The sequence below is a fragment of the Engystomops pustulosus genome, chromosome 4 (genome assembly GCF_040894005.1).
Source record: "Engystomops pustulosus chromosome 4, aEngPut4.maternal, whole genome shotgun sequence".
Taxonomy (NCBI): Eukaryota; Metazoa; Chordata; class Amphibia; order Anura; family Leptodactylidae; genus Engystomops; species Engystomops pustulosus.
In genome coordinates, this window is record NC_092414.1 from 63,105,407 (window position 1) to 63,133,193 (window position 27,787).

Below are 27,787 nucleotides of genomic sequence, written 5' to 3' on the forward strand. Positions count from 1 at the left end.
GGGGTAGTGGTGAGCAGCGCTCACCCCTCCTCCTATCCCCGCGCACTGACGTTGCCCGCCATGCTAGGGTACGGCGGGTAACGGCAGTGTGAATGTAGCCTTAAACCTCCTATTATAATCCGGTGCGGATTATATAGTGCAGTAGGCGGGAGCATTATACTGTGTGTGCACATCACTGGTGGAATAACAGCAGCCTATGCCGGGCAGGTACATCTTCCATAGTGTGCTATGCGTCCTACAGGTTATTTCTTCACAAGGTGAAAGGTAAATGCCGCAGCTCCCTGGTGTTACGTAACATAGTAGTTCATGACGTCATTTTAATGTATTCATAACGGAAATAATCTATTAACAATCAATTCTCCTCCCCAGTGTATTTATAGCCCTGGGCACGTCACAGTCTCAGATGTTGGGGGGCTCTATCACCTCCATGCAGTATCCGTAGCAACTGCATCAACGTGCGTATGACGCACTCGGCGGCGGTAACAGCGTCGCCCCGCCCCCTCCCCTTGAAAGGAAAATCGAAGCGTGAGGAGGCCGCTTAGTCACCCGGTGCCTCCTGCTCCTTCTAGTGACGTCATGAGTTACTGGCGCGCCTATTCGTCCGGCAGAGGCGCAGGGAGGAGCAGATTGGTCAGGTTAGGCCGAGGCTGTGACGTAGGACGCATCGCGAGATCTGCCGGCGCTGTTTCTTTCCTTTACTCCTCCTTTGACAGCGAGATCTTTCGAGATCTTCCCCAGCTCCATTCATCTCCCTGCGGTGGAGCGTAGTGCGGCCAGTCTCCGCATCCTCAGTGCTGTGCGCTGCCAGTGTGTCCGGCTGCAGTCATGTCGGTGGTGGGAATCGATCTGGGCTTCCAGAGCTGCTACGTAGCGGTGGCCCGAGCTGGGGGCATCGAGACTGTGGCCAATGAGTACAGCGACCGCAGCACTCCGTGAGTATAGCCGGCGCCGCCATGCTTGTGGGCAGGCGAGGTGCACATGCCGCTGCTTCCTGCATGGAAGAGCTGCCGCCTCCCTCCCATGTCTGCCGGGAGCCGGCTGCTAGTGTCGTCTCATCGGCCTGTGTGTGGTAAGATGGCCGAGCACCGCGTAGTTACAAACCAGTAATAAGACGCCTGAACAGCAGTGTGACCAGGGAATGCAGCTCGTCTATGCTGCTTTATGGTTGTGTTCACACAGAGCTGATCTAATAAAGACGCATACACGTGGAATAACTTCACTTTTAGAATCCTCAAGTAATTTAGACTTTTCTGCAATATGTCACTTGATTATGTCTATAATGTGGAGCAGATCAAGGATTGTGCAGTATCTCCCTTCCACAGGCTATAGGATATAAAGTAGATCAGTGGGATCTGACCTCTGGGATATCTGAGAATGGGGATCCATTGTTTTCCCATCTGCATGGAATGGTGGATGAGCAGGCCTTCCACTGTGACTTTATCTGACAGCCCCATAGAGTCGGAGACACATGGGTGTTATTATAAAGTATGATGCAAGCTATCAGTACAGCGTCACACCCCTATGACCACATGGGATTTCATAAATGAGGAGCAATACAACAGAAAAGTGACTGTCACCTACTTCTACGCCACTAGCAGCCTCAGGTAGGGTAGGAAACGTCCTTTCTTGAATTCCCTCTTTTAGGTAAAATCTCATCTGTTTACCTTTATAAAAAAAAAAAGTCATGTGAGAATGAGAAGAGTCATATTTTCCTTGAGGTTAGACCTGTTTAGAGGCTGCTGGGAGGGCTGTCACATTATATGCATGTTGTTAGTGTCATTAAAGATCAATCAGGCTTGTGGTTCTGAGTTCTAAGACCAGAGATACTGGCAACTAAAGACATGGGGGCAGATCTATTAAAAATGGTGCAAACTGTGCTATGTGCCTGTGTAGTGAGCAAAGGCCACCAGATTCTTGAAACTGCACCAATTTTTTTTTTTTTTTGTGCTCCTTTACCATAGGCGTGCAACACACAGGGTACCAGAGGGGAGATTGAGAGAAAAGCTCATTACAAGAAATGATCCAGAAACGATAAATTATGGGAAATAAAACTATTTTCTAAAACTTGCCTGCAAGGAATTGATATTGGTCTCCTCTCCAGACATACCATATACATATATAGACATACTGGTATTTTACAATACAATAGAATTTCACTAATCCCCCTTTGGGAGAATTTTTGTACACACAGTATCTGAGCAAAGACATCTTAAAGGGAAATGAGGTAGAATAAAAATTCTTTGAAATATCCTTCTCTAAAATTTTGATCGTTTATTTATAAAATAAAAAAAATAGCTCATGTTCAGATTACATAAGAGGAGTCATATTTTGCCTGAGATGAGTCACTTTTTTTTTTTTTTAGACTGAAAGGGTAGTGTCATTTCAAATGGTTCTAGAGTACCTAAGTACATGCTTTTGGTAAACTAGAGAACCATCGATATAGAGAGTTGAAGGCTTTGTTGGGATTACGAGCTGTAGATAGATTTCCCACCTATTTAATAATGTTTTCACATCTGTTTCCGTAAATCACAAAAATACATGTCTTGCTCTTTCTTAACTTCACTACAACACCAGAAGCATGTTTTAGATACTTCTCCTTGCAGCCTTTAAGCCTGACTCCTCTAGGACAAAACATAACTCTTCTCTGCTCATTGTCACATGACTTTGGAAGCCATATTTTTATCATTTTTCATAGTGGTATCTCCTGACACTTAGGTCCCTATTTTCCCAACAGCAGAAGCTTTGTTTTTTCTTATCTTTTAGACATGTTTGTGTTTTCATGTTCTTGATCTATGGTGATCATTTCTATAAAAGGGATGCCTGGAAGTTCAACTCCAAATGTTACTGTCCCTACGAGGATTAGGGTCTCTCTACACAAAACCTCATCCAACCTAGAAATGTGTAATTGGAATACTCCACAAGTCTGTATATACAACTTCCATTTGGTGTAACTGAGAGGCAGGGCCCTATAAGTCTTTTGCATGCCCCCTCCTGCCTTAAAGATATACATATTTGTCACACTCACACATTTACACGCTCATGTGCATACATGTAGAGCATATAAACGATCGTTTGCCATGACAGCCATTGGGTCTTCGTCAGACCCCAGGCTGTCTGGTTTCTGACACTGGCTCATTGTAATGTATACTGTGTAAAAATGCCATATACTGCAATGCAGTAGTATTGCAGTATATATTAAGAACGATCAGACCATCTAGGGTTAAGACCCTAAAGGGTCTAAAAAAAAAATAGTATAAAAAAGTTTCAAAGATGCCGTAATTGGAAAAAAAAAAAAAAAAAAGTAAACCTAAACGTTCTAATAAACAGCAAAAATTAGACACATTAGGTATTGCCGCGTCCCAAAATGCCCGGTCCATCAAAATATATAAAAGGTTTTTGTAGACGGTGAACCACATAACGAAAAATAGCGCCCAAATATCCAAAACGCAACATTTACACCATTTTACATCACATAAAAAATGGAATGAAAAGTGACCAAAATGTCGCACAGACCACAAAATTGTAGAAATTAAAGCTTCGGCTCATTTCGCACAAAATTACACCTAACACAGCTCCGTACACCAAGCATGAAATAGGTATTAGCGTCAGAAGATACGCACACAATTTTCCGCACACATTCGTTTAATTTTTGAAAATGTATTAAATTACAATAAAACCTATATAAATCTGGTATCACCGTGTTTTTTTTTTTTCCCCCCATATTTGTATTTTTTTCCAGCTTTCCAGTACACGGCATGGAATAATAAATAATGTGAGGGAGGAGTAAAATTTGTTGCGCTCAAAATAAGCCCTCACACAGATCTGTACACGGAAAAATGAAAAAGTTATGGATTTTTGAAGGGGGAGAGCAAGAAATGGGCAAAAAAACCCTGCGTCCTTAAGGAATTAAAATAGTATGAGCTGTTCATCCTCCATGCAAATGCCGGCGTCTTGCCTAGAAGTTAGGATAGTGCAGGAACACTTCTCACCATTAGTGCCTTTAAAAGCTTTGTAATTTAATGTGGGGTTCACCAGTGACATACAAGTGCTGTGAATAGGGGCTATCTTGCTGATCAGTGGGGTCTTGATGATGGGACCCCTACGGGTCATGAGACCGGGTCTGTTGCACACCTGTCGTATCCCGAAATGAAGAGAGCAAATGGTTGCGCATGCTCCTTCCATCATATTTAAAAATCTGTGACGCTGGCCTTCGTTTATTGATTGCTTTAACCCCATAGCGCAATAAGACGTACCCTTACGTCTTACTGCGCATGGGGGAGTATGAAGAGGGCTCACGGGCTGAGCCCTCTTCATACTCACCGGGCATTTGCTTCATAATGAAGCAAACGCCCGTTGCTAACACCCGCGATCGGTGCTTGCACCGATCGCGGGTGTTAACCCTTTGATCGCCGCCGGCAAAGCTGCCGGCGGCATTAAAGAGCCGGCGGCGCGTGGGCGCCGCCATCTTGGCTCCGATCGTTACTCCCCGTGACGTCACCGGGGAGAGGCGATCCGTTGCCATGACAGCCTGGGATCACACAAAGATCCGAGGCTGTCATGATCGAGGCTATCTATTACAATGTGCGATCTGCACATTGTAATAGATGGTGTGCAAAATCCCCATATACTGCCATACTGTAGTATGGCAGTATATGGTAGGATCAATCAGACAACCCAGGGTTAAAGTACCCTAGGGAGTCTGAAAAATAGTGAAAAAAAAAAATAAAAAAAAGTAAAAAAAAAAAAAATATATATTAAAAAAACATAAAAATTCAAATCACCCCCCTTTCCCTAGAACTGATATAAATAAACCGTAAAAATCATAAACACATTAGGTATCGCCGGTCCGAAAATGCCCGATCTATCAAAATATGATAACGGTTTTTCACTGCGTTTAACCCCGTAGCGGAAAATAGCGCCCGAAGTCGCAAATGACATTTTTTTGCCATTTTGAAAAATAGAAAAAATTCTATAAAAAGTGATCAAAAGGTCGCACAGTCCTAAAAATAGAAGCATTGAAAACGTCATCAGAAGTCGCAAAAAATGACACCACCCACAGCTCCATACACCAAAGTATGAAAAAGTTATTAGCGCAAGAACACGGCAAAATGAAGAATTTTTTTTCTGTACAGGAGGTTTTAATTTTTGTAAATGTATGAAAACATTATAAAACCTATACAAATTTGGTATCCCCGTGATCATATTGACCCAATGAATGAAATAGACCTGTCATTTGGGGCGCACAGTGAAAGCTGTAAAAACCAAGCCCACAAGAAATGGCGCAAATGTGTTTTTTCATCATTTTCACTGCATTTAGAATTTTTTTCCCGCTTCCCAGTACATGGCATGGAATATTTAATACCATCACTACGAAGTGCAATTTGTTACGCAGAAAATAAGCCATCACATAGCTCTGTACACGGAAAAATAAAAAAGTTATAGATTTTTGAAGGTGGGGAGTGAAAAATAAAAACGCAAAAACGAAAAAGGGCCTGGTCCTTAAGGGGTTAAATTCCACCTGTTTTGCGGACTTGTCTTTATGTATTTTATGAACTTTACAGAAGCATCCTCTGTGGCATTGTTGGCAGCTGGGGGGTTTTACCAGTAGAGGAAATGATTTCTATCATTGGAGATTTGTCTTTTGACTTGCTTACTGTAGGTCCCGCAGTGAATTTATTTCTTTTTCATGGACATATTACATCATCCATTTAATAACGTATAGACTGGTGTGCCATATACCACGATGGTGTGTAAGTACAACAGACTTGTGTGGTCTTGTATTTAGTTTATGGACCGTTTCTATGGGGACGGAAATCTGTGGCAATATTTTCACTGAACAGTACCATAATTTTAGGACACAGATGGTGATATAATTGCTTAGTGTTTATTGGAGCAGGAATTGATCTAATAAACCACTACCAGTATGTTGTCGAGCAGTTAAACTCCTTTGAGTTTGTGTTTCTCTCATGGCCCAGTGTGGTGGAATCATCCAGAAAATCTGCTTTGGAGTAAGATGTAAATTGGTTGTATAAAGTTGTACAGGGACATCACAACTGGCTCTGCACATTCTGGTTTATGTCAATCACAGCAGAGGGGAATTTCAGATGGGGAGAGCTTGGCTTCAGTGATAAAACTCTGAGGTCGCAGTCACACGTTCCGCTAGCGTTACGTTCATAACGGGTTATACCATAACTTTATACATTAAATTTGCATATCAATTCATAGGTGAATTTCAGGATGATGGCGCATCCCTGAGGCATGAAGAACAGAAGGGAAAATTTATTGCGCCCCTGCGCTAGTGCACCAGGGTATGATGGCGTCCACATCCCTTCGGATACATCAATAAGCTAATGTATCTGTCAGGTGGCGCAGCAAAGGGCAGGATGTCCTGTGCCCGCATGATCTCCGGCGGCCATGCCCCTCTACACCCAAAAATTGGCGTAGAAGAGTTGATAAATATCCCCCATAATCTGGAAGGTGTTAATCTGCTTCACAATGCATTAGTGGTTTAGTTGGTCAGTTTCAGCTGACAGGTTCCCCTTTAAGCTAAACCCCTTCACAACAGCCATACATCTATACTCACTCTATTTGCACATGCCCCCATACAGATAGCCGTTTTTGGGCTGTTTTTAAGCAGTCAGTTAAAAACTGCATGCATTAAAAACCGCATGTGTTTTTGACCCGTTTTAATTAAGATAACTAATTGCAGTTTTTAATGGACTGCTTAAAAACGGCCCAAAAAACGTTCAAACCGCCACCTGTGCTACCGGCCTAAGGCTACATTCACACGGACGTATGAAAACGGCCGTATCCGTACCGTTTTTTTACGGGTTACATACGGCCACATTAATTTCAATGGACAATACGTCTGACCATTTATATTGCCGTTGTTAAATCCGTACCGTACCGTATACTAGCCGTATAAAAATATAGAGCATGCCCTAGAAGTCTATGGGGACGTATAAAATACGGGTTACATATGGGTTACATACGTGCTGCATACGGATGAAAAACGTCACGTATATACGGCCCGTAAATACGGGACTGGAGAAATCATACGGTCGTGTGAATGTAGCCTTAGGCTGTGTTCACACATTGTGTGTTGTTTGCATTTAACACATGGGTTTTCAACTGCAGAAGAGGAGATTTGCCTAATTACATTGTTGTCAATATTGCGTTTACAAAGCGCAAACTTTAATGCATGTGTTACCAAAGTGTTAACGCATACGATTTGTAAACGCAATGTTGTGAACATGTGAACACAGCCTAAGTGTCCACTTTGTAGTGTCCTTTATGAGCCATTACCTATGGGAAACCTAGCAGTAATAATCTTGTGGTGCCACTATTAAAAACTGGGTCTCTTGAGGATTGTGGAAACAGATCTATCATTTTCTGTAGATGACTTGTTGTTCTCAGTAGCTGCAGAAACGTGTAGATACAATGAAAGCCGGTGATGTCTCATGTAACACATGGCTGAAATATTGCCTCTAAACAAGTTAGGAACAGTTTTTCATTGTACGATCTTGCCAGCCTTTGTCCTATAGATATTATAATATAATGTTTCCATGATCATCCGTTCAGAGCCAAGGCTCATCAGATCCAGTTCTATGAGTCACACAATTACATTGCTTGTACATGAAGTTGAAAATGTAGATCTTCCTGATTTCTCAGTTACCTTTTCCATTAACATAACTGAAATATTTTTTTGAGGTTTTTTTCCCCTTAAAATATATATATATATATATATATATATATATATATATATATATATATTTTTTTTTTTTTTTTATTCAGAAGACGCCTGCAAATTGATAGTTTCATTGTGCCCCCCCCCCCCCCACTGATCAGGAGAATAGGGCTCTGTCAGTCTCTTAATGTGAACCTATGTGAATGGCAGAGAAGTGCACATATTGCACTCTGTTTTTATTTTTACATATCCAGATCTGAGAATGAGGGGTCCATTGGATGTTAAAGCAGCGAATGGCATCTGTGACCCAATGGTGTGGACTGTGCATATATACAGTGGGGGACATTTACTATGGCGTTTCTGCCAGTTTTGTGGCATTCTCGCCGCATGTTCTGCTCTCCGACCTATTTATTAGCTGTTGGTGGCAGAAAAAATGACTTTTTCCACCTGCTCCGACTCTTCTCCGGCTTTGGCAGAGTGGTAACAGAATTAATATGTGTCGCAGCCATTTTTGGACGCTGTAAACTGGCGCAAAGTAGATCAAAAGAAATTTGGTCTAGCAGGGAGACAAAACAGCGCTATTGCACTCACATCAGGATGTCTGCCGCCTGTTCTCCGACTGTTGGACACATTTCTGGTGTTCTGGACAGATTTTGGTCCCAGAGACAGAAATGTATGTGCACAGCTCCACAATATTACATGTGTATCTTCTTTCCAAGAGCAGGTCATTAACTAAGCCAATGCAGCCACCGACGCTTTTATGTCCCCCAATGTGTTTTTATGGAAGCTCACCACACCTGCTGCATCACTTTTGTGGGGGCTCTGTGTTTTGGAACAGGTAGCCCACCACCTGTGTTCTCCTGCCAGGGAGCAGAAACCCTTACAATGTTAAATATACCTCCAGGTTTTAATTATTTGTGACCAGATGTTTTCAGTCAAAGCCTTGTACATGCAGGCTTGTTAGTGTCAGACGTCTCCTCAGCTCTGACGTGACCTGGATGTGTTTATGACCTTTGCAGATGACGAGAGAGTTACCCCGGTGTTATTGAAACAAGTATTTTGTATGGTTGTGGAGCTTCTTCTACTACAGATTATTACCTCTGGTTTTTCTTTATTTCTGTCAGGCCTCTTTATCAACATGAATAATGGGACGGAGTCACTCATGATAGTATTATCATTGCCACACTGAATATCAGATTAATAACTCCTATCACACATTGTGAAACTGATTTTGGACCCTACTGTCACAGTTTGACTGCAAACTAGTTGCACTGGCCCTCATAATCCCTCATAATCATGTTTTTAATAAATATATATTTTATATTATGATCATAATTGGACACTTGCTGATTTCCTTTTGCCTATGGCCAAAAACCAGAGTCACTGGCTACATTACTGGTTCTGTATCTGACATGGAGTTTACAATGACTTGTTGGGCTTTTTTTTTTTTTTTTTAAGTTAGGTTGACCTCCTGCATGGTAAGGTTAAAGATTGCATGAAATGTGAGGTAAAACTTGGAGATCTTTTTTTTTTTAAAGTAGGACGTCGATATCATATAAATGGACAAGACAAAAGGGGAATTGTTTACCAAAATGGATGTTATATCTACGGATACATTCATGTGTCAGGTTTTTAGACCAGTGCAGGGTAGACCGTTCTCTGATGCTGGGTGGTTAATCTGGCGAGTTGTACTTTGCACTTCCTATAAGTTGGTCTAGTTTGCTGACTGCAATATTGAATTGTCTGGCACTCAGGGTTTTTCTGTCTAACCAAGGGCCCTTCATTTTTAGTTTTCTAACTTGTCTGCAAAATGGGTCTAAAACCTTTAAGGCCGCATTCACATGTGGCGATTTGGTTGGGTTTTCATCACGTTTTGAAACACATTGCAACACCTGAGGAGAGGTGATTTGCCATATTACCTTACTTTTAACATTTAACAAAGAAATGCCTCAGCAGCCTGCCCCCAGAATTTTACAAACATTTGGATAACCCCTTTAATAAATATGGCGCTCATCATTTTAGGTGCAAATTACTCCTGTCTCCTGGCTTAGACTAATTGATATAACTCCCTATGATTGTGTGATGTATGGCTGATTGTGGTAGGGTGCTGCTGCTGTATCGGGTGTTATCACCTTACGATGGCAGCCATTTTCATGGACTCGTGCTGTCATAGGTTTGTATTTTTTTTGCTTTCCACAATTCTCATTAGACTTAATCCGAAGTAATTGCCTGGATAAATGGAAATATATTCCTAGCCGCACTGATATAAATGGTACGTGACAATCCAGAGCCTCTGACACATACCGAGACTTCTGTATGCGTAGGTGGATATTGTGAATGTATTAATAATAAATGTAAATGCCGCGTAGTAAATATGTTGTAGATGGGCTGGGAGAGTGATGCTGCCTCTCTGGGAAAGGATTGTCGCAACAAAATTGTTGTGTGACGAGATTTTAGAACGAGACAACACTTTTTAATCCATTCTATTGCTACTTTTTGAAGGACTTTTGAGTACAAATACTTATAACTTGTAGACCTACCAGAAAGGTAACAGCCACATGCACGCTTTCGGTCCGTTTTTAAGCAGTCTGTTAAAAAAAAAAAAAGCATGCGTTTTTTGAAAACTCATCCATTTTTGACAGGTTTTACCAATTATCTTAATTAAAACTAGTCAAACATGTTAACGCAAGCGTTTTTGAACGGACTGTGTGAGGACTTATCATTAAGAAATACTGCTCCTCTATTTTCACTCTCCTCCTGGTTTGGGCCTCAAAAACTGCAACTGATAAACTAAATGTGTGGATGCACCCTGAGGGTGATGCCACACATGGCGTTTTGAAACGGTTTTTGGTCCTTTTTTTTTCAGCAGTCTGTTTAAAAAACGCATCGGTTTTTGACAGGTTTAACCAATTATCTTAATTAAAACTGGTCAAAAATGCATGCGTTTTTGGATGGACTGCTTAAAAACGGACCAAAGACGGGTTCAAAACGCCATGTGTGGCATCACCCTAAGCATCCAGCTTTCCCAGACCTTCTAATATTGATTGATCCGGCATTACTTTTGACATAAATTTTGCAGCCAAGGAACTAGCCTACATCACAAATTCACAAACTGTTCTGGGAGTGGCATCTCCTCTCACAACACCATGGGATAAATGTTTGTTTTGACCCCAGAAAAAGTCTAGCAGTGACATATACCTGCTGCAGGAGATAGGAGTGTTTTTCTGTTTTCTGAGCAACCATAATCAGTATAGGATATGTGTATCTTGGGTGGAGTTATTCTGCATATATTAGAGATTTTGCACATTATCTTGCAGTTATCTGGGCTCTTTCTAAAAAGCTGAGTCATAAAATTCCCAATGTATCCTCTGTGACATTCCTTGGATGTTCTTTGTTGCTCTGTTCATTGTCATTTGCATAGCAACACTGCATTGCTGATATGTTTGTCCAGGGACAGGTATCACAATCTATAAATACCAGAATTGCCTTGGATACATTCATTACTTTGTTCATATATATAGGAACTATAACCCCGCCGTGGAATACTCTTGTTAGAGAGATCATGTGCATCCTGTGGATATGTCATAATACCAAAGATGGAAATGGTTTTGTGAGGTGTGGTATTACAGCACTTCATTTTATAATTTACAGGAGTCATGGACTCCTTTCCATGTCGCCATGCTTTGCAGGTTACATGACGGACCTCTAATGTACTAATAGAACAGAGTTTATAATTTTTTTTTTTCTCCCAAGTTTCTATATTAAAATTTTAGGGATCATTTTTGTTTTAAAAGTTTGAAATATAAAATTAGAACTCTTATTAGCAAATGACATTTTATTGTGGTGAAGTTGATTTAACAAGGCACATGTATTCATCGTCTTCATATTTTGCAGGTCCTGTATTTCGTTTGGTCCTAAAAACAGATCTATTGGAGCAGCTGCGAAAAGCCAAGTAAGTAAATTTTGTTCATCCACCACGTGATGGTTTCTGTTCCATCACACATGGTTTATCGTCACATCTTTGCTGCTTCCCATATTATGCAGACATATAATAAAACAGTGTTACTTGTTTTGCTTATCTATTTGGGAAGGAAGCAGCTGACTGAGTGAAGTGTGTTAGCATTGTCATATTGGCATGTCTGCAAGTTTTTCAACTATTAGCAAGAGAAAAATCTGCTAAATAGCGTTTTCTCTTTCCTCCAGGTCATTTCCAATGCAAAGAATACACTACAAGGCTTCAAAAGGTTTCATGGCCGAGCTTACACTGATCCCTTTGTGCAGGCTGAGAAGCCCGGCCTGGCCTATGATGTGGTGGAGCTGCCGACTGGCTCTGCTGGCATCAAGGTGAGTCAAGTGTAAACCAAAACAGGAAATCTTAGTTGTTTGCCTACAAATAAAAGTTCTCAAATTTTAATCCCCTAGTGATGTTTACACAGTAAATGGTTTTAATTTTCTTACTTTACAATTTTACTCAGTTTTATTGCTGTTTTTGGCTCCTATCATTAAGTGATGGTCAGTATAAAATCCCAGAGTGTGGGCGAGGACTCTCTAAGCAGACACTTCATGATTCCTCTGTGCTACGAGATGCTGTTTGCTGACAATGTGCTTAGATTATAAGGGTACAGGGTTATCTACACTTTAGCTTCTGAATGTTCTACTAGTATCTGACACTGCGAAAGAGAGATGAGACAATTTGAAAATAAATTATAATATTAGGTTAACTATTTAAAAAATGTATAACTTTTCACTAACTCTGTGACTTCTAGTAATGGAAAGTCCAGCTCTTTATAGTGAGTTGAATCATTAGGCTTTTCTGGCTTCTGAACGGCTCCTCCTCCTCCCTCCATAGGAAACAGAGGTACATGGCTGCACACCAGTAAAATATATAAAATGCTCTATCTTTTCCCGGTGTGCGGCGTGGAACGGTGCCACACACATGTGGCACCGTTCCGCTGCCGTGCCGTCTATGGGGACGTATATGCGGCCGCATGTACGTCCCCGCAGACGGCTGTGTGAGTGAACTCTTAGGGTGAAGACACACAGGGCGCTTTGTCTGCGATTGCAAACGCAGACAAAGTCGCGCCCACCGGGGCGGGCCTCGGCCCGATCGCATCGGCGTTTCTATGGAAACGCCTGCGATCGGGAACGAGCCGCCGGTGTTTCGCGTTAAATTAACGCAAAACACCGGCGGCTCGTTCCTGATCGCAGGCGTTTCCATAGAAACGCCGAATTAACGCAAAACACCGGCGGCTCGTTCCTGATCGCAGGCGTTTCCATAGAAACGCCGTTTGCAAGCGCAGACAAAGCGCCCTGTGTGGCGCCAGCCTTAGGCAGCAAAGCCACCCACCCCTACTCTACTTCTAACCCAAAATTTTCATGTTAGAAGGTGGATTGATAATGAAATGGGGGTTGGGCTCTCTTAATTGGGGCATAGCTAAATGAGCCGTCTGGTCTCGGGCTCTCAGCTGGATCTTGAGTCGTTCGCGAACAAACCGGGCCTATCACTAGTGACTTCTTCTGGAAAGATGTTCCTTTTTATGGTGAAGTGTGCATCATATAACACCGTATTCTACTCGGTATTTTACACCAGTATTTCGAATACTTTAAAACAGGGGTCCCCAAACTTTTTACTTAGGGGGCTGCTCACTGTCCCCCTCAGACCGTTGGAGGGCCGGACTAAAGTCTAAAAATAAATAGCGGTACATGTGACCGCATCCATAATACACTGGCACCCCCCTCAATTAATTATTTAATATACCGGTACTGCACCCCCTTGTGAACTATTTTATATATTGGCCCAATTAATTAATTAATATACTGGGACCTCCCTCTCTCCATTAATTATTGAATATGCCTCCCCCACCATTAATTACTAAACTGCCCCTCATAATTAATTATTTCCTATACTGCGCCTCATAATTAATTATTTAATTAATTATATTATATATTAATTAATTATTCTACCCCTATTAATTAATTAATTATTCTACCCCTCATAATTAATTATTTCCTATTCTACCCCTCATAATTAATTATTTCCTAAGCTACCCCTCATAATTAATTATTTCCTAAGCTACCCCTCATAATTAATTATTTCCTATTCTGCCCCTCATAATTAATTATTTCCTAAGCTACCCCTCATAATTAATTATTTCCTATTCTGCCCCTCATAATTAATTATTTCCTAAGCTACCCCTCATAATTAATTATTTCCTATTCTGCCCCTCATAATTAATTATTTCCTATTCTGCCCCTCATAATTAATTATTTCCTAAGCTACCCCTTATAATTAATTATTTCCTAAGCTGTCCCTCATAACTAACTATACTAGCCCCCAGTCGCCACAATCTTTTTACTGCCCTATAATAAAAAAATAAAAACCCTGTACTCACCTAAGTCTACTATCTTCTTGCCGCGTCCGGGCAGGAAGGGGTGCGCGGCCGCCGTTTCCGGCCGCACCGAGCACTATACAGTGACGGGCAGGAGCTTCCTGTCCCGACGGACTGAGGCTCCTGCCCGACTGTTGCAGGCCGCGAGGGCCCGGCGCTGGCGCGCAGTGTCGGGGGCCGGATCGAAACGGTCCGTGGGCCGCATGTGGCCCGCGGGCCGTAGTTTGGGGAACCCTGCTTTAAAACAAAGATGTAAGATATGGAAATATTAGTCTTACAAATGCTGTTGCATATTTCAGCTAAAGTACTGCCTTGTGAGCTTTAGGTGTTGCTGTATCCATTTGAAGTCTGAGAAATTTCTGCTTAATTAAATATCATCTATGAACTTTTTTTTTTATATTGGCTCGATTTTCAAAAAATTATGAAATTTTGGTTACAGTGCAGTAACAGACCAAAATGTTTGTCTCTTGAGTCCCACTGAAAATAGTGGTTATCGGGAGAGATTTATCATGGTTGGTATGACCATTTTCTGGCATACAATCCGTAAATTGCAATTACCAGGACATAGCCATTGAGCGCCTGCACAATTGCTTACGCAATTGGGTAGGCCCTGGCGTAGAATTGCAAAAGACTAAGCCATCTTGCTGAATACATCAGGAGGCCTTAGCCGGTAAATTATAACTGTCCCCCAATTGTTTTTGGAAAAGATGTATGTTTAGCATTGATCCCGTTAATGTCATTAAAGTCAGTTATTCTTTATCAGGATTGTTATTTATCTCTTAATGTGTTTGTATTGAGATGTGAGATTTAAAGTTTAAAGGAAACCTACCATTTGATTTCATGCATTATGAACCAAACATACCTTGAGAATACTGTAGCTACACTGATGCAGAAACATATCTTGTTTAATCCCTAAAATGACTGGCTTTGCTGAAAAAAAACAATTATAACATTCAGGATCTTGGGAAAGCTGGATTGCCTTCAGCCTGCATGTTACAGTGAACTGTCCAGACAGGACTAATAAACCTGAGCTGGATGATTTGTACAAAGCAGCTGGGGCATGGTGCAGCAATTGATTACTCGGCCTGTCACGCACAACAGTGATAATATCATTCTCTGTACGGTGCATAATTAATAAGGAGAAGTGCCGGAGCCAGGCACAGGAGTGGCAGAGCTTCATTATCATAATTTTATAATTGTTTTTTCAGCAAAACCACTCAGTTCAGGAATTAAACAAGATATGTTTCTGCATCAGTGTAGCTATAGCATTCTCAAGGTATGTTATGGTTCATAATGGATGAAATCAAATGGTAGATTTCCTAGAAATATTATAATCCTGTTCAATGAGACTGCCTTTTCACAACTCTTTGATTAAGAGCATTATAAAACCATGTTAATTGCCTTATGCAGTTTTTAGGAGGACTGATGCATTGCTATTTTTTTAGATTGTTTCTGAAATGAACATTTTATATCTTGTAGGTCATGTATTTGGAAGAAGAGCGGAACTTCACTATGGAGCAGGTGACAGGGATGCTGCTGACCAAACTGAAAGAAACCGCAGAGAGCGCCTTAAAGAAACCCATGGTGGACTGTGTTGTTGCTGTAAGTGGTTCCCTGTTTACCAGTGTTATCATGATTGTACACTGTTGGGTCATAGATGTTCTGGCAGAGATTAGGATTAATTACCCATGAGCACCTTTTAGCAGATTTTCCTTTACTTGGCTTGCTACATTGGGGTCAACACAGATTTTTGCAACATGACGGTTTGATAAAGACTTTTGCCACCCCTTTGTTACCGATTTGTAGTGAATTACAAGACTGAGTTTGTACATGCAAAAGTCTGGCATAGCCCAGAATGCAAATACTACTCTGCCAAATTCCTGAGTGACTGGAAATCTATCCATTGAAGTGAACAGAGCTGTGAGTTCTGTTCACAACCAGAACACTATCTGTCAAGCTCATTGCCCACAAGCAAGTTAGGTCTGACAAACTCGCACAGTAACAACCGAACCTACAACTCCCTAACTAAGGATGCCCATTCAGATCTGCGAGTAAATGTTCAGTCCTGTAAATCCCGCAAATGCATGGAGTTCATTTGTGGGACCAAACTCCCTCATGGGCAGAGGGTTTAAGTCTGTGAATAACCTGAAGAAGAGCTGGTCTGACACATCTAAGATTGCTTCATGTTTGTTGGTCCAGGTTCCTTGTTTCTTCACTGATGCAGAGAGGAGGTCTGTAATGGATGCCACACAGATCGCGGGACTGAACTGTCTGCGACTCATTAATGAAACTACTGCAGGTAACGTGGAGATGCTTATTAATGAATTAAAATGATGAGATAATGAGGGACTGGCGCTGGCTTCACTTGTGCAATGAATGAAGAGGTTTTTTTTTTTTGGTCATGTAAACTCATACGGGGAGATTTAGGACACTAAACCAGTGGTCCCTGAAGGGTTTCCCTTGCATCCTTTATCTTGTAATACTGTAAGAAGAGAAATAACTTTACACATTTTATGGTTTGCTTCTCTTTAATTTAGTTGCACTTGCCTATGGGATTTATAAGCAGGATCTGCCTGCTCCAGAAGAGAAACCAAGGATTGTAGTGTTTGTGGACATGGGCCACTCTGCATATCAAGTGTCTGTCTGTGCTTTTAACAAGGGAAAACTCAAAGTAAGACACTTTTATTTGTGTAAAGGCAAATGCCTGTTACATTATTAGTCATTATATTATAGGTGTAATTCATGGCCTGGTATTCTTGTCTTCTCTAGGTTCTAGCTACTGCCTTTGATCCGTTTGTAGGTGGAAGGAAATTTGATGAAGTTTTGGTTAACTATTTCTGTGAAGAGTTTGGCAAGAAGTACAAGCTGGATATAAAGAGCAAGATAAGGCCTGTGCTGCGGCTCGCCCAGGAGTGCGAGAAACTGAAAAAGCTAATGAGCGCAAATGCGTCCGAGCTGCCACTGAATATTGAATGTTTTATGAATGATATTGATGTCTCCGGATCCATGAACAGGTACGCTTTGGTATCCTGTGCAGGTCAGATTTTTTATGCTTGGTTGTATTTTATTTATTTTCTGTTTAAAATTCTTTTGCATCCAATACATTTTGTATTGCACCATTCCGTTACAGCTATGTTGTGTTTTATTTGTTAGTCTATTTTTAACATTAATTATTTTTTTTTTTTTGTTTCTCTCCTTTTATAAAGGGGTCATTTTGAGGAAATGTGTGAGAGCCTGCTAGCTCGTGTTGAACCTCCACTCCGCAGTGTCCTAGAACAAGCCAGTAAGTACAGCGGATTAATAACCCCTATAGACAGAAATAATTAGGTTTATTAATTTAAAAGCATTATTTACCATTATGTAAAATTTATTATTAACCCCTTAATGACCTGGCCCTGTTTTTGCTTTTTCATTTTTCACTCCCCACCTTCAAAAATCTATAACTATTTTTTATTTTTACATGTAAAGAGCTCTGTGACAAATTGCACTTCATGGTGATGGTATTACTTTGGTGTACAGAGCTGTGTAGTGTCATTTTGTAGTGACATTTTCGGATGAGGCAATACTTAATGTGTATAATTTTTGCTATTCTATTTATTTCAGTTCTAGGGAAAGGGGGTGATTTGAATTTTAGTTTTTTTTATTATAATTTTTTTTTAACTTTTTATTTTCCACTATTTTTCAGACCCCCTATTTTACTTTAACCACCTAATTCATTAAAATGTGCAAATCGCACATTGTAACGGATGGGTTAAAACAAGACAGCCTTGGGTATTTGGAAAACCTGAGGCTGTCATGTCGACTGATCACTGTTCCCCGATATTATGGGGAGCGACGATCGTCACCAAGATGGCGGCACCCATGGCCCTCTCCATGTACCCCCACCCAACGTGCACCATACTATTACTGCACAAGTCGTTAAGGGGTGAAAGTTCTATCAGCCGAAGTTATTCTAGCCTAGCTTAGACTCCGTGCCAGTGTGGATTATATACTTTTCTAATACATTCATGCATGTTGTGGTATACTAACATTTTATTGGACTATGCATTCTTCCTATTACTTGCTATCCTGCGGTTAACAGGATAAGGGTTTAATTTTTACTTTCCTTGATATTTGCAGAGCTGAAGAAAGAAGACGTTTGTGCTGTAGAAATAGTTGGTGGTGCTACAAGAATCCCAGCCGTTAAGGAGCGGATAATGCGTTTCTTTGGTAAAGAAGTTAGCACTACACTGAATGCTGATGAAGCAGTAGCCAGAGGCTGTGCGTTACAGGTGAGTGAATGCTTAACCTGCGGGAATGTTCTGTTAAGATGTATGAGCTTGTCTTGGGTTCTGTGGATCTCATATTACACTGGAACAGTTCATTTGCATGTTTTTCAGGTCATTTTCTAACTTAAAGGAAACCTACCATCAGAAATCTACCTATTTAGGCATATCTGATGGGAGGCTGCTATTGGGCTACTAAACCCTAATCTGTCTAAACTTCATCTAGCTAATATGTACATTTTTTCTAGAGAGGCTACTGGAGGGTGGAGTAGCCTCTCCAGGCAGTGGAAGCAAAGGCTATTCCATGCCCCAGTAACCTCCCCAACCTGTGTCTCTCTGCTAATCCTCTCGCAGTTCTGTGCTCTGCTTTTGCACTGATGCCAGAGCTACTGCGCGTGCACAGAGCTCAAATGACACTCTAAACACAAAAAAAATGAAAGGCACAACCGACATGCAAAACACGCCTGTGTGAATCCACCCTTCTATGTAGTGTGTTTTGCTTGTTACTGGAGATGGTAAAGAAGCCTTTTGCAGCACCATCCAAAGTTGTTTAAAAAAAAAACAAGTTAGTTTTTCATAAAAACACTGCATGGAAGCTTTTACATTACTGAAAGCAGCTGGTGGTTTATGCCATTGCTTTCTGACTGGTCATGGTCCCAGATTGTGCAGTAGACTCCATCACTACCCTATTTATAGCTTACGTTTCATCTATTATGGTCATTCGTTGAAGCTCTTCTCTTGTTAAATGTTTTCTCTTGTAGTGCGCTATTCTGTCCCCCGCATTTAAAGTTAGAGAGTTCTCCATCACTGATTTGGTACCATACCCAATATCCTTGAAGTGGAACTCTCCAGCTGAGGAAGGTTTAAGGTGGGTACACCTCACACGTTTAAAATCGAAGTTCCTAACAATTTTTTTTCTACTTTTTATATTAATGTGTAAACTTGTATTATCAGCGACTGTGAGGTGTTTCCCAAGAACCATGCTGCTCCCTTCTCCAAAGTGCTTACTTTCTACCGGAAGGAACCTTTCAGTTTGGATGGTTATTACAGTGCACCCAAAGAACTCCCCTATCCTGACCCATCTTTAGGCAAGTACAGTTTAGTTACTTTTGAAGACCTTTGTACAAACAAGTTTTAAGGATCTTATTGTATTAGAAATGTTTATACTTAGAACTAGAAACACTATAATGCCCAGTCCTCATCTTTGTTAGGTTTTCAGGTGTTTTCAGGCTTAATTCTTTCCATTCTTCATAAACTCTTTATAGTCGCTGGACAGACTTGCACTTATTCTATGTGTTTTGCCCACCCCAGGTCCTTAGGTTTTGGCTCAGAATAACTAACAGAGATGTGAAGTAGGAGATTACCAGCAGGAGATGTAAAAGCAATAGCAAGTTACAATCATAAGCAACTATTTTAAACAAAGTATTAGATATCTTTCAGAAACTTGTATAAAACATTGGGCTCAGTTAAAGTCCTGATTGCCTCTAATTTTTTTGGCTTTAAGCAACGGCTTCTTGCCTAGATTCTTGAGCTGAGACTTCGATGTATGTGACTTATTTTTGCCTTTGGACCTATTGGGTTTTATGGGATTTTTTTTGCTTAACTCTGAATCAACTCTGCAGGATTTTTGGTTGGACTTGTCTTAGGTCAACAATATATAGTATGATAATATGAATTAAAATGATTTTGTCAACTGCTTTCCTTTATGTAAATTTTCGAATTACCTCTGATCATAAGCAAAAAGGATATGTGTTATGAAAGTTTACATTTACTATCAATTTAGTACTCTAGTGGCTGCTAAAAAATCCAAGCATACAATATGACCCTCCTAAAACATTGTACCAGTGCTTATTGAATACACTGGATGTGTAGGAACCATGTAACATACTTGGTTGGCACATCATTACATTAAGGGTCCTTGCACACAAACGTATGTAGCCAGGGTGACCATACAGCTACGTACAGGTGAGAGGGTTGAGCGCTCTTCATAGAGAACCCTCTTTATAGCAGCAGGCGCCGTAACACAGATATAGTACCTGTCCTATATTCTTCCATGCACAGTGCGGTGAGAACATCTGCTCACCGTAACCGGACGCCGTAGGCGTCCATGGGGACCAATATTTGCGGCTTGATATTGGTCGCCCACACATGTGCAAGCCCATGTTTGTTAACATTCCAAATAAAACAAAATTTTCCAGCAATTAAAATCTTTAATAGAACTCCGAACAGGGCACACCATTCCCTCTGAATTCTACTGACTGGCTTATAAAACGTGAAATCTGCAGCAGCTTGCTTGAATAATTCACAATGTAGGATCTGGTTTGTAACTGATGTTTGCACAGTATGTTGTATTGTTCATAGATGAGCCATTTGATGCATTTTTAAGCTGACACAAAAAAACATTCAGAATTCTTAGTTTCTATAAACCTGATCTATTTCACCAATACAGGTCAGTTCCATGTGCAGAAAGTAGTCCCTCAGGCTGATGGATCCAGTTCCAAGGTAAAGGTTAAAGTACGAGTAAATGTCCATGGTATATTTAGTGTCTCAAGTGCATCACTTGTCGAAGTCCACAAGACAGAAGATTCTGAGGAACCCATGGAAACGGACCAAGCTGCGAAAGAGGAAGAGGTACAACAGTCATGTAAATCTCTTAAGAAAAGTTCAGTCTGTTACCTTTGTCTGCTGCTTATACTTTATACATGTCTGTTGATAGAAAATGCAGGTTGATCAAGAGGACACAAAAGCAGAAGAAAACCAGCAGTCACAAGCCGAAAACAAGCCCAGCTCTGAGGAAATGGAGGTGCCTGGTTAATTTATTACAGGCTTGCATAGATAGGCGGGTTGTGGGTCAAGTGTTCTTTGAGGGATGTTGTTTCACAATTTACTGTTGGGAAACCGTTTCAGTTTCGGGGTGTATACTACGTTTATTTTTTAGGGTGCACAGCTGAAAAATGTCGTTAGTGAGGGGGCATGGTGGCTGCTTCTAGACATTTCATTAGCATTGCATTTTCCTACTGTTGGGGCTCCCATACATTGTACATTTTGCAGCATAGGCTTTTAGTTTGCCTTTCAGTTGGGGTTAAGTTTTTTTTGTTTTTTATTACACTTGTGGGTTTACAGTAGTAGCCAATTTTGCTAAGTGATTTTGGAAAGTGCAGCCTTATTAACAGTTCAGAAACGGTTCTGTAAGTATGATCCGTCTAAGATATCAAAACACTATTTTGGTCTAATAAAAGAGCAGCCATCTATTTCTAACCTTTTTTACTTTTTTTATGTTCAATTTTGGGGTTTCTATGGAAATCCTCTGACCTGGAATCCTTTTAATACAAGTGTGCAAAGGTCACCCCACAGATTGTATTGGCACATTGCTGCAGTTCATGTGTGCCACTTTTTCATTTGGCAACAATCTGTTTATCAAGAATAGCAAAGAGTTAAGGAAATAAGTGACACACTTATGCACCTCCACTGAAGCAACAGGCGTCAGGCAATCCTTGTTAATGTTAGTATTTTCTGTGTCCAACATAGCAACAAGTAATTTGCACAGCTAAGAGATAATGGAGTGGTGAATGTACATTTATTAGTTGTTGTATCTTGAAGAATTTTTTTTTCTTTTTTAGACATCCCAAGCTTCACCTAAGGAGAAGAAGAATGATCAGCCTCCTCAAGCCAAAAAACCTAAAGTGAAGACCAGCACGATTGACTTGCCCATTGAGCACTATCCTCCTTGGCAGATAGGAAGAGACTCCCTTAACTTATTTATTGAAAATGAGGTTTGTGATTTAATTCTAATGTGGAGGCCTAGACAAGCTGTATAGTCACAAATGTAGATCCCCCTTGGGAGCCTGAAAAACTATAATTTATAAATAAATAATACCATTTTTAAAGAATAAATGTTTGGTAAACCAAAGAGTAAACCGAAATTGTGCCATCTGTCAGAATCTAAAAGAAACTATCCCATTAAATGAACAATATGGGAAAATCTAAATCATAATTTTATTTTTCCGTTTTGATACCCCCTAAAATTAGCTTCTCTTTGACCGCTTTCAGTGTGTGGTTCAAGCAAGTCTCCAAGAAAATTGTTCAGTCCTATAGGGGTTAATTTATATTGGCCGCTCTGACCTCCTTTTGCAGGGGGGTAATGGTCAGGGGCATGGACATCTGAAGACTATTTTGTTTACCGCTTGCTCTTCTTTAGGGAAAGATGATTATGCAGGATAAATTGGAAAAGGAACGAAATGATGCCAAGAACGCAGTGGAGGAATATGTCTACGAGATGAGGGACAAGCTGAGTGGAGTATATGAAAAGTTTGTCAATGAAGATGTAAGTATTGAATGCAATAAATACTTCTCAAAGATTCTTTGTACTGTGAGCATGCGTCCTGCCATTCGATTTAATTGTATCAGAAATACCAGGCACAGCACTTGGCTGTCTCCAGCAGTCCCATTCCCTGCCCCTCTGTCAGTCTGTGTCACCCCTGATCTATTGAATGTAGTGGCAGGAAGGGACCCTTCTGATCAGGGGCCGCTGGCTGTGGGTCCCCCAATGATGTCTATTTTATTTTTATTTTTTTTATTTGTTGAAAGGAACGGAACAGCTTTATTCTAAAGCTGGAGGACACTGAGAACTGGTTGTATGAAGATGGAGAAGATCAGCCGAAACAAGTTTATATAGACAGAATAACAGATCTGAAGGTAATGGCAGATTTACAAGCATAACGTGGTCACCATTGTAAGGTTATAATATGCATGTTATTATATATGAATTCAAACTATTTGTCAATTTTGTCAAATTTTACTCCCAGAACCTAGGTCAGCCCATCCAGACTCGTTTCCTGGAGTTTGAGGAAAGACCAAAGTGCTTTGAAGAGCTTGGAAAACAAATCCAACTGTACCTGAAAGTTATTAATGCTTTTAAAAATAAGGTATGTTATCCAATACTTATAAGATGATCTAGGTAGGAGATATACAAATATATGTTCTGTAGGGCATGTTTTAGTCATGTATGGTTGAAAGTGTGAGAAAAGGAAAGACCTTAGACTTTACATAAGTGATTGTTATTGTGTTATGGATCATTATTCAGGATTGTGAGATTTTGGTGTAAAGTAACATTTCTGGCTGCAGGAAGAGGCCTACGACCACTTGGATCCTGCTGAAATGGAGAAGGTTGAGAAGAGCACGAATGACGCGATGGAGTGGATGAATAACAAAATGAACCTGCAGATGAAGCAGAGCCTTACTGTAGATCCAGTGGTGAAAACCAAGGATATTCAAGCAAAAACAAAGGTATTTTTTTTTTTTCTCCATACAATGTATTTGGCAGTCTGGAGTGTTCCCCAACACAATGTAAGTGTACACCCCTTGTCAGTTAGACACTATACTGCACACAGACTTTTTAATTTGGTGTGCTTGTTATTTACACAGATGACACACGTCCCCATGTATTGCTATGGGCCCACATTGCTATGGTCCTTTTCCTGCCCGTGTTTGCCGCTTGGGCAGTATTTTTTCTCTCCTGTCATCGTCCTTTGAGCAGACCTCACGTGACACTGGTGGGATATAATGTACTACAGGTTGTTTGTGGCTTGTCAAAAGCACATGTTGATGTGCAGATATAAGTTTCTCAGTTTTACCATAACTTCTTTTAGGGAAAGTTAGTAATACCATCCTATAGTGCTATCAACTGTGTGACCTAAAAGTAAAAATTCACTTATTCACGAAGTCAATTTGTTCATTTCAGCACTTTATTTGCGATGAGAGCAACCAACAGTGGCCATTGAATATAATGTCATACAGCAGTTTGAACTGTGTGGAATGCATCCAATACAGCACAATCTAATGTATCTGCAAGTAGTCAAGTCAAGAAGCCAATAAAGCATTGACATGGTTAAATAATTTGGTCATATAATTCCATGGAGTTGGTCTTTTGTCATCCATTCTTTACATATCGCATCCATGGGCAGCTAAGGAGACCTTGAAGTGAAAATCAAATCTAAAAAATAGACCAGCTGCACATAACCATGGTCAGTCTGTGTAAAATGGACCTTGTGTAGGTTACACATTAGGTTACCAAAAATTGGTGTAGGTTACAAATTAAATTTTTCCTACTTATTTTTTGCCAACTAATTTTTCTCCAATATATTGCCCAGTTTATTACTTTATGGATTTCAAACAAAATGTATTCATTTTTATCACAATCCTTAATAAAATGTTAAGGATTATGGTACATGGACTTGAATTCCCATTTCTATTTACTTTGCTTCTATTTTGTAGGAATTGACGAGCGTATGCCACCCGATAGTCTCCAAACCAAAACCCAAAGTGGAACCTCCAAAAGAGGAGCAAGCAGGCGGCGAGCAAAACGGACCAGTAGATAGTAACGTAAATAGCACGGGCGCGCAGGGTGCAGAACAAAGTGCAGATACAGCTTCTTCTGACGCCGAAAAGAAACTTCCAGAAATGGACATAGAATAAATTCCATATTTGATTACTATTATCAAACAGTATAACAAAGCTTTAAGTTGTTACCTACATATGGCTCGGAACACTGATCAGAGAAAAGTGATGACTGCAAAATTCTCGTAGTTTTAGTATATCCCTACGATTTCCTGCATTTTCTTAGTTTTTTTTTTTTTTTTTAATCCTCCTATGAAAGTTGTATTGGTTTGACAAAGTCCTTATTTTTGTTGTATGTTGCTTAAGGGTGAATCCTTGTTACTACAGTTTTAGCAAAGGCTGTAACTTGCACATTTCCTAGTAGGCTTGTGTCTGGAGTTACGCCAAGTCTGTAGCTTACTTTAGTGGTACTCAAAGTCTACCAATAAACCAATAGCTCGGAAAAGCTTTTTTTATCACAAAGCAACACTACGGTATCATCTGCTTATGAGTTTGTCAGAAGATGCTGAAGTTTTGGTTTGCATCTATTTCTGTATGCTTGGTATCTTCCTCATTGACAGCTGGTTTCTGGCAGTAATCTCAACCTCTTGCATGGAAGCCTGGGCGCTTGTTGGGGCTAACAAGATATAGGAGTATTAAAACCCAGCTCTAGCTGCAATCTTCTGATAGTAATGTTTATGTGCATTGTTCTCTTAAGAGCTGGAAATGGTTTGATCCATGAAGTATTATATTTTCCATACATCAATGTAAATTTATAGACTTGCTATGTTCAAACCATAAGCTGTTCTGTCCACGATTCAACTCTGATTAATTCAGTGTGGTAACACTTGTTTTTAAAGGAAAGCTTTGCAGAAGGTAGTTTAATGTGGATGGGAATCCCATACATAGCCAAGAACCATCCTTTGCAGTACTGTTGGATTTCTAAGAACCATATGCATTTCGTCCCCATCTCTTAGGGTGCAGCAGCGGGCGTTCATAGACAAGGGTACTTGCTTGAAGGGTACAGGTGGAGTCACTTGCACCCATGCAATGCAGCTTGTTTGTCAATCATCCTTCATGTTATTTTAAACATGGGACAATATTTTGTCTTTGTTTTGTGGTATACGTTTCTAGTAACCATATTGGTCCCAGAAGAAAACTGGATCCTGTACAAAGCACATGAGGATTGTGTAGAGATGTTGTACATATGGGGGGATCCCCTTCTGAATACTTTCTTCAGTACAACATTAAAGCATAATTTTTATGTTGAATAAACTTCATATCCCATTGGAAAAAGACAACTTTGTATTTTTTTTTTTTTAATTGTTGATGTTGTTATAACCAAATCTCTTAACACCTGCAGCAAATCCTGTCTGAAAAAATAAACTTGCTGGGTTGCATATGTGTTGGTTTATTCATTATGCATCTATTTTATTAATCTTTTGGATTTTTAAATATATTTGGAATTTTTTATTATTATCCACCAATGTGATTGCACTGCAGATTCAGTGTAAAACACAATGAGTGTATCAATTGTAGTGGTAGAGTATTATTTAAAAAGAATTCAAACTGTCATACTTGAGACAAAAGATAAATTATTTCCAGTTAAAGAATAATTCTGTAAATTGTAGTAATTGGCCATATATTTCTATGGTAAAAGGGATGGAGACTTGCAATACTCCACCATAAGCTTTATTACAGATGTTATTTACAAATACAACTGTTACAATTTCTAAACTACAATTGATACTCTCATCATTGTGTTACTTTGCACTGAGTCTAAAGTGCAATCGCATTGGTGGACTTGGTCGTCAATTAGATTAGCATACAAAAGGCGCCCGAACATGGCCGCCCACGCTCCTAGAAGAAGCTGGGGAGACCCAGCGAATCACGTGTCAGGACACTATCTGATTATTTCTGGCCATAGCTTAGGGATATGATTAATGGAGGGACAGTACTAGTGTCAATACTTGGAGCAGTAGCGTTTTATAATTAATCACAGAAGCGTGTTCCAGTAGACCATCTCAATGGCGTGGACGCACACGATCGGAGACACTTTCATCAGCACCGCTGCAGTAAGTGGATTCGCGTCGCACCCTACATCCAGCCGCGATCCTCACTTAGCAGCGATCAGCACTGCGATGCAAGGCAGCTACACTGATGCCTTCTATAAACTGCTAGCCCGAAGACAATAATACCACACAGTCTCTCCTCTAAGATTCCCACAACAAATTATTAGTGGGATTCTGTCTGATTACAGGAGGGACATAATATGTTAACCCCCCACCACCACCACTGTGTTTGCATCCTTATGGCACCACAAATAATTCTAGTTTTTTCCATTTATTAATCTGAAAATATGTTCAAGATATTAGAGCTCCAATAAAGGTTATATTTTATTACACTCACAACTTTTTTTTTTTTTGTCCCTCTCCCTTTTTCTTGATACAAATTTTATCCTGTTATAACTTTAGAAGGCTTAAAGAGAACCCGTCATGCAAAATAACCCCCCTAAACTAAATATATTTTCATAAACTACCATTAGAGAGCATTGCCTCTATCCCTTCATTGTCCCTGTACATGCCTGTAAACTTAACCCCTTAAGGACGCAGGGTATTTTCGCTAATTTCTCGCTCTCCATCTTCAAAAATCCATAACTTTTTCATTTTTCCGTGTACAGAGCTGTCTGAGGGCTTATTTTGTGCGTAACAAATTTTACTTTCCCATGATGTTATTTATTATTCCATGCCATGTAGTGGGAAGCCGCAAAAAAATTCCAAATGTGGAAAAATTTAAAAAAACTGCATGTGCGTCATGTTCTTGTGGGCTCAGTTTTTACGACTTTCACTCTGCGCTCCAAATAACACCTCTACTTTATTCTTTGGTTCGGTACGATCGCAGTGATACCAAATTTATATAGGTTTTATTGCGTTTTAATACATTTTCAAAAATTAAACGGATGTGTACAAAAAAGAAAAAAAATTTTTTGCCATCTTCTGACACGAATAACTTTTTCATACTTTGGCGCATGGAGATGTGTGAGGTGTCATTTTTTGCGAAATGAGCCGACG

At 40.2% G+C, this 27,787-nt stretch overlaps 1 protein-coding gene across 2 annotated transcripts; it reads left to right on the forward strand.

The window, feature by feature from the left end:
• The first annotated feature begins 523 nt into the window (after nucleotides 1-523).
• Nucleotides 524-26,116, forward strand: HSPA4 (heat shock protein family A (Hsp70) member 4). Of its 2 annotated transcripts, none has more exons than XM_072146100.1 (19): nucleotides 524-635; nucleotides 11,582-11,639; nucleotides 11,891-12,031; nucleotides 15,556-15,678; nucleotides 16,276-16,375; nucleotides 16,614-16,747; nucleotides 16,846-17,090; nucleotides 17,283-17,359; nucleotides 18,196-18,347; nucleotides 19,103-19,209; nucleotides 19,296-19,429; nucleotides 20,791-20,972; nucleotides 21,058-21,144; nucleotides 21,962-22,114; nucleotides 22,540-22,665; nucleotides 22,929-23,036; nucleotides 23,147-23,266; nucleotides 23,466-23,627; nucleotides 24,615-26,116. In XM_072146100.1, exons 1-19 carry the CDS (start codon nucleotides 577-579, stop codon nucleotides 24,813-24,815), a joined length of 2,469 nt encoding a protein of 822 aa, XP_072002201.1. In that variant the 5' UTR covers nucleotides 524-576; the 3' UTR covers nucleotides 24,816-26,116. The 2 variants fall into 2 exon arrangements, with proteins under 2 accessions (XP_072002201.1, XP_072002200.1); XM_072146099.1 differs by lacking the exon at nucleotides 524-635 and adding an exon at nucleotides 655-932.
• The last annotated feature ends 1,671 nt before the right edge of the window (nucleotides 26,117-27,787 follow it).

What these genes read in the sequence shown, in the direction of transcription:
- HSPA4 (XM_072146099.1), top strand. Translation starts at nt 826, where the DNA reads ATGTCGGTGGTGGGAATCGATCTGGGCTTCCAGAGCTGCTACGTAGCG. An exon ending in CATTAATGAAACTACTGCAG is followed by an intron (nt 16,376 to 16,613) that starts GTAACGTGGAGA and finishes TCTTTAATTTAG; the next exon opens with TTGCACTTGCCTATGGGATT. An exon ending in ACAGAATAACAGATCTGAAG is followed by an intron (nt 23,037 to 23,146) that starts GTAATGGCAGAT and finishes TTTTACTCCCAG; the next exon opens with AACCTAGGTCAGCCCATCCA.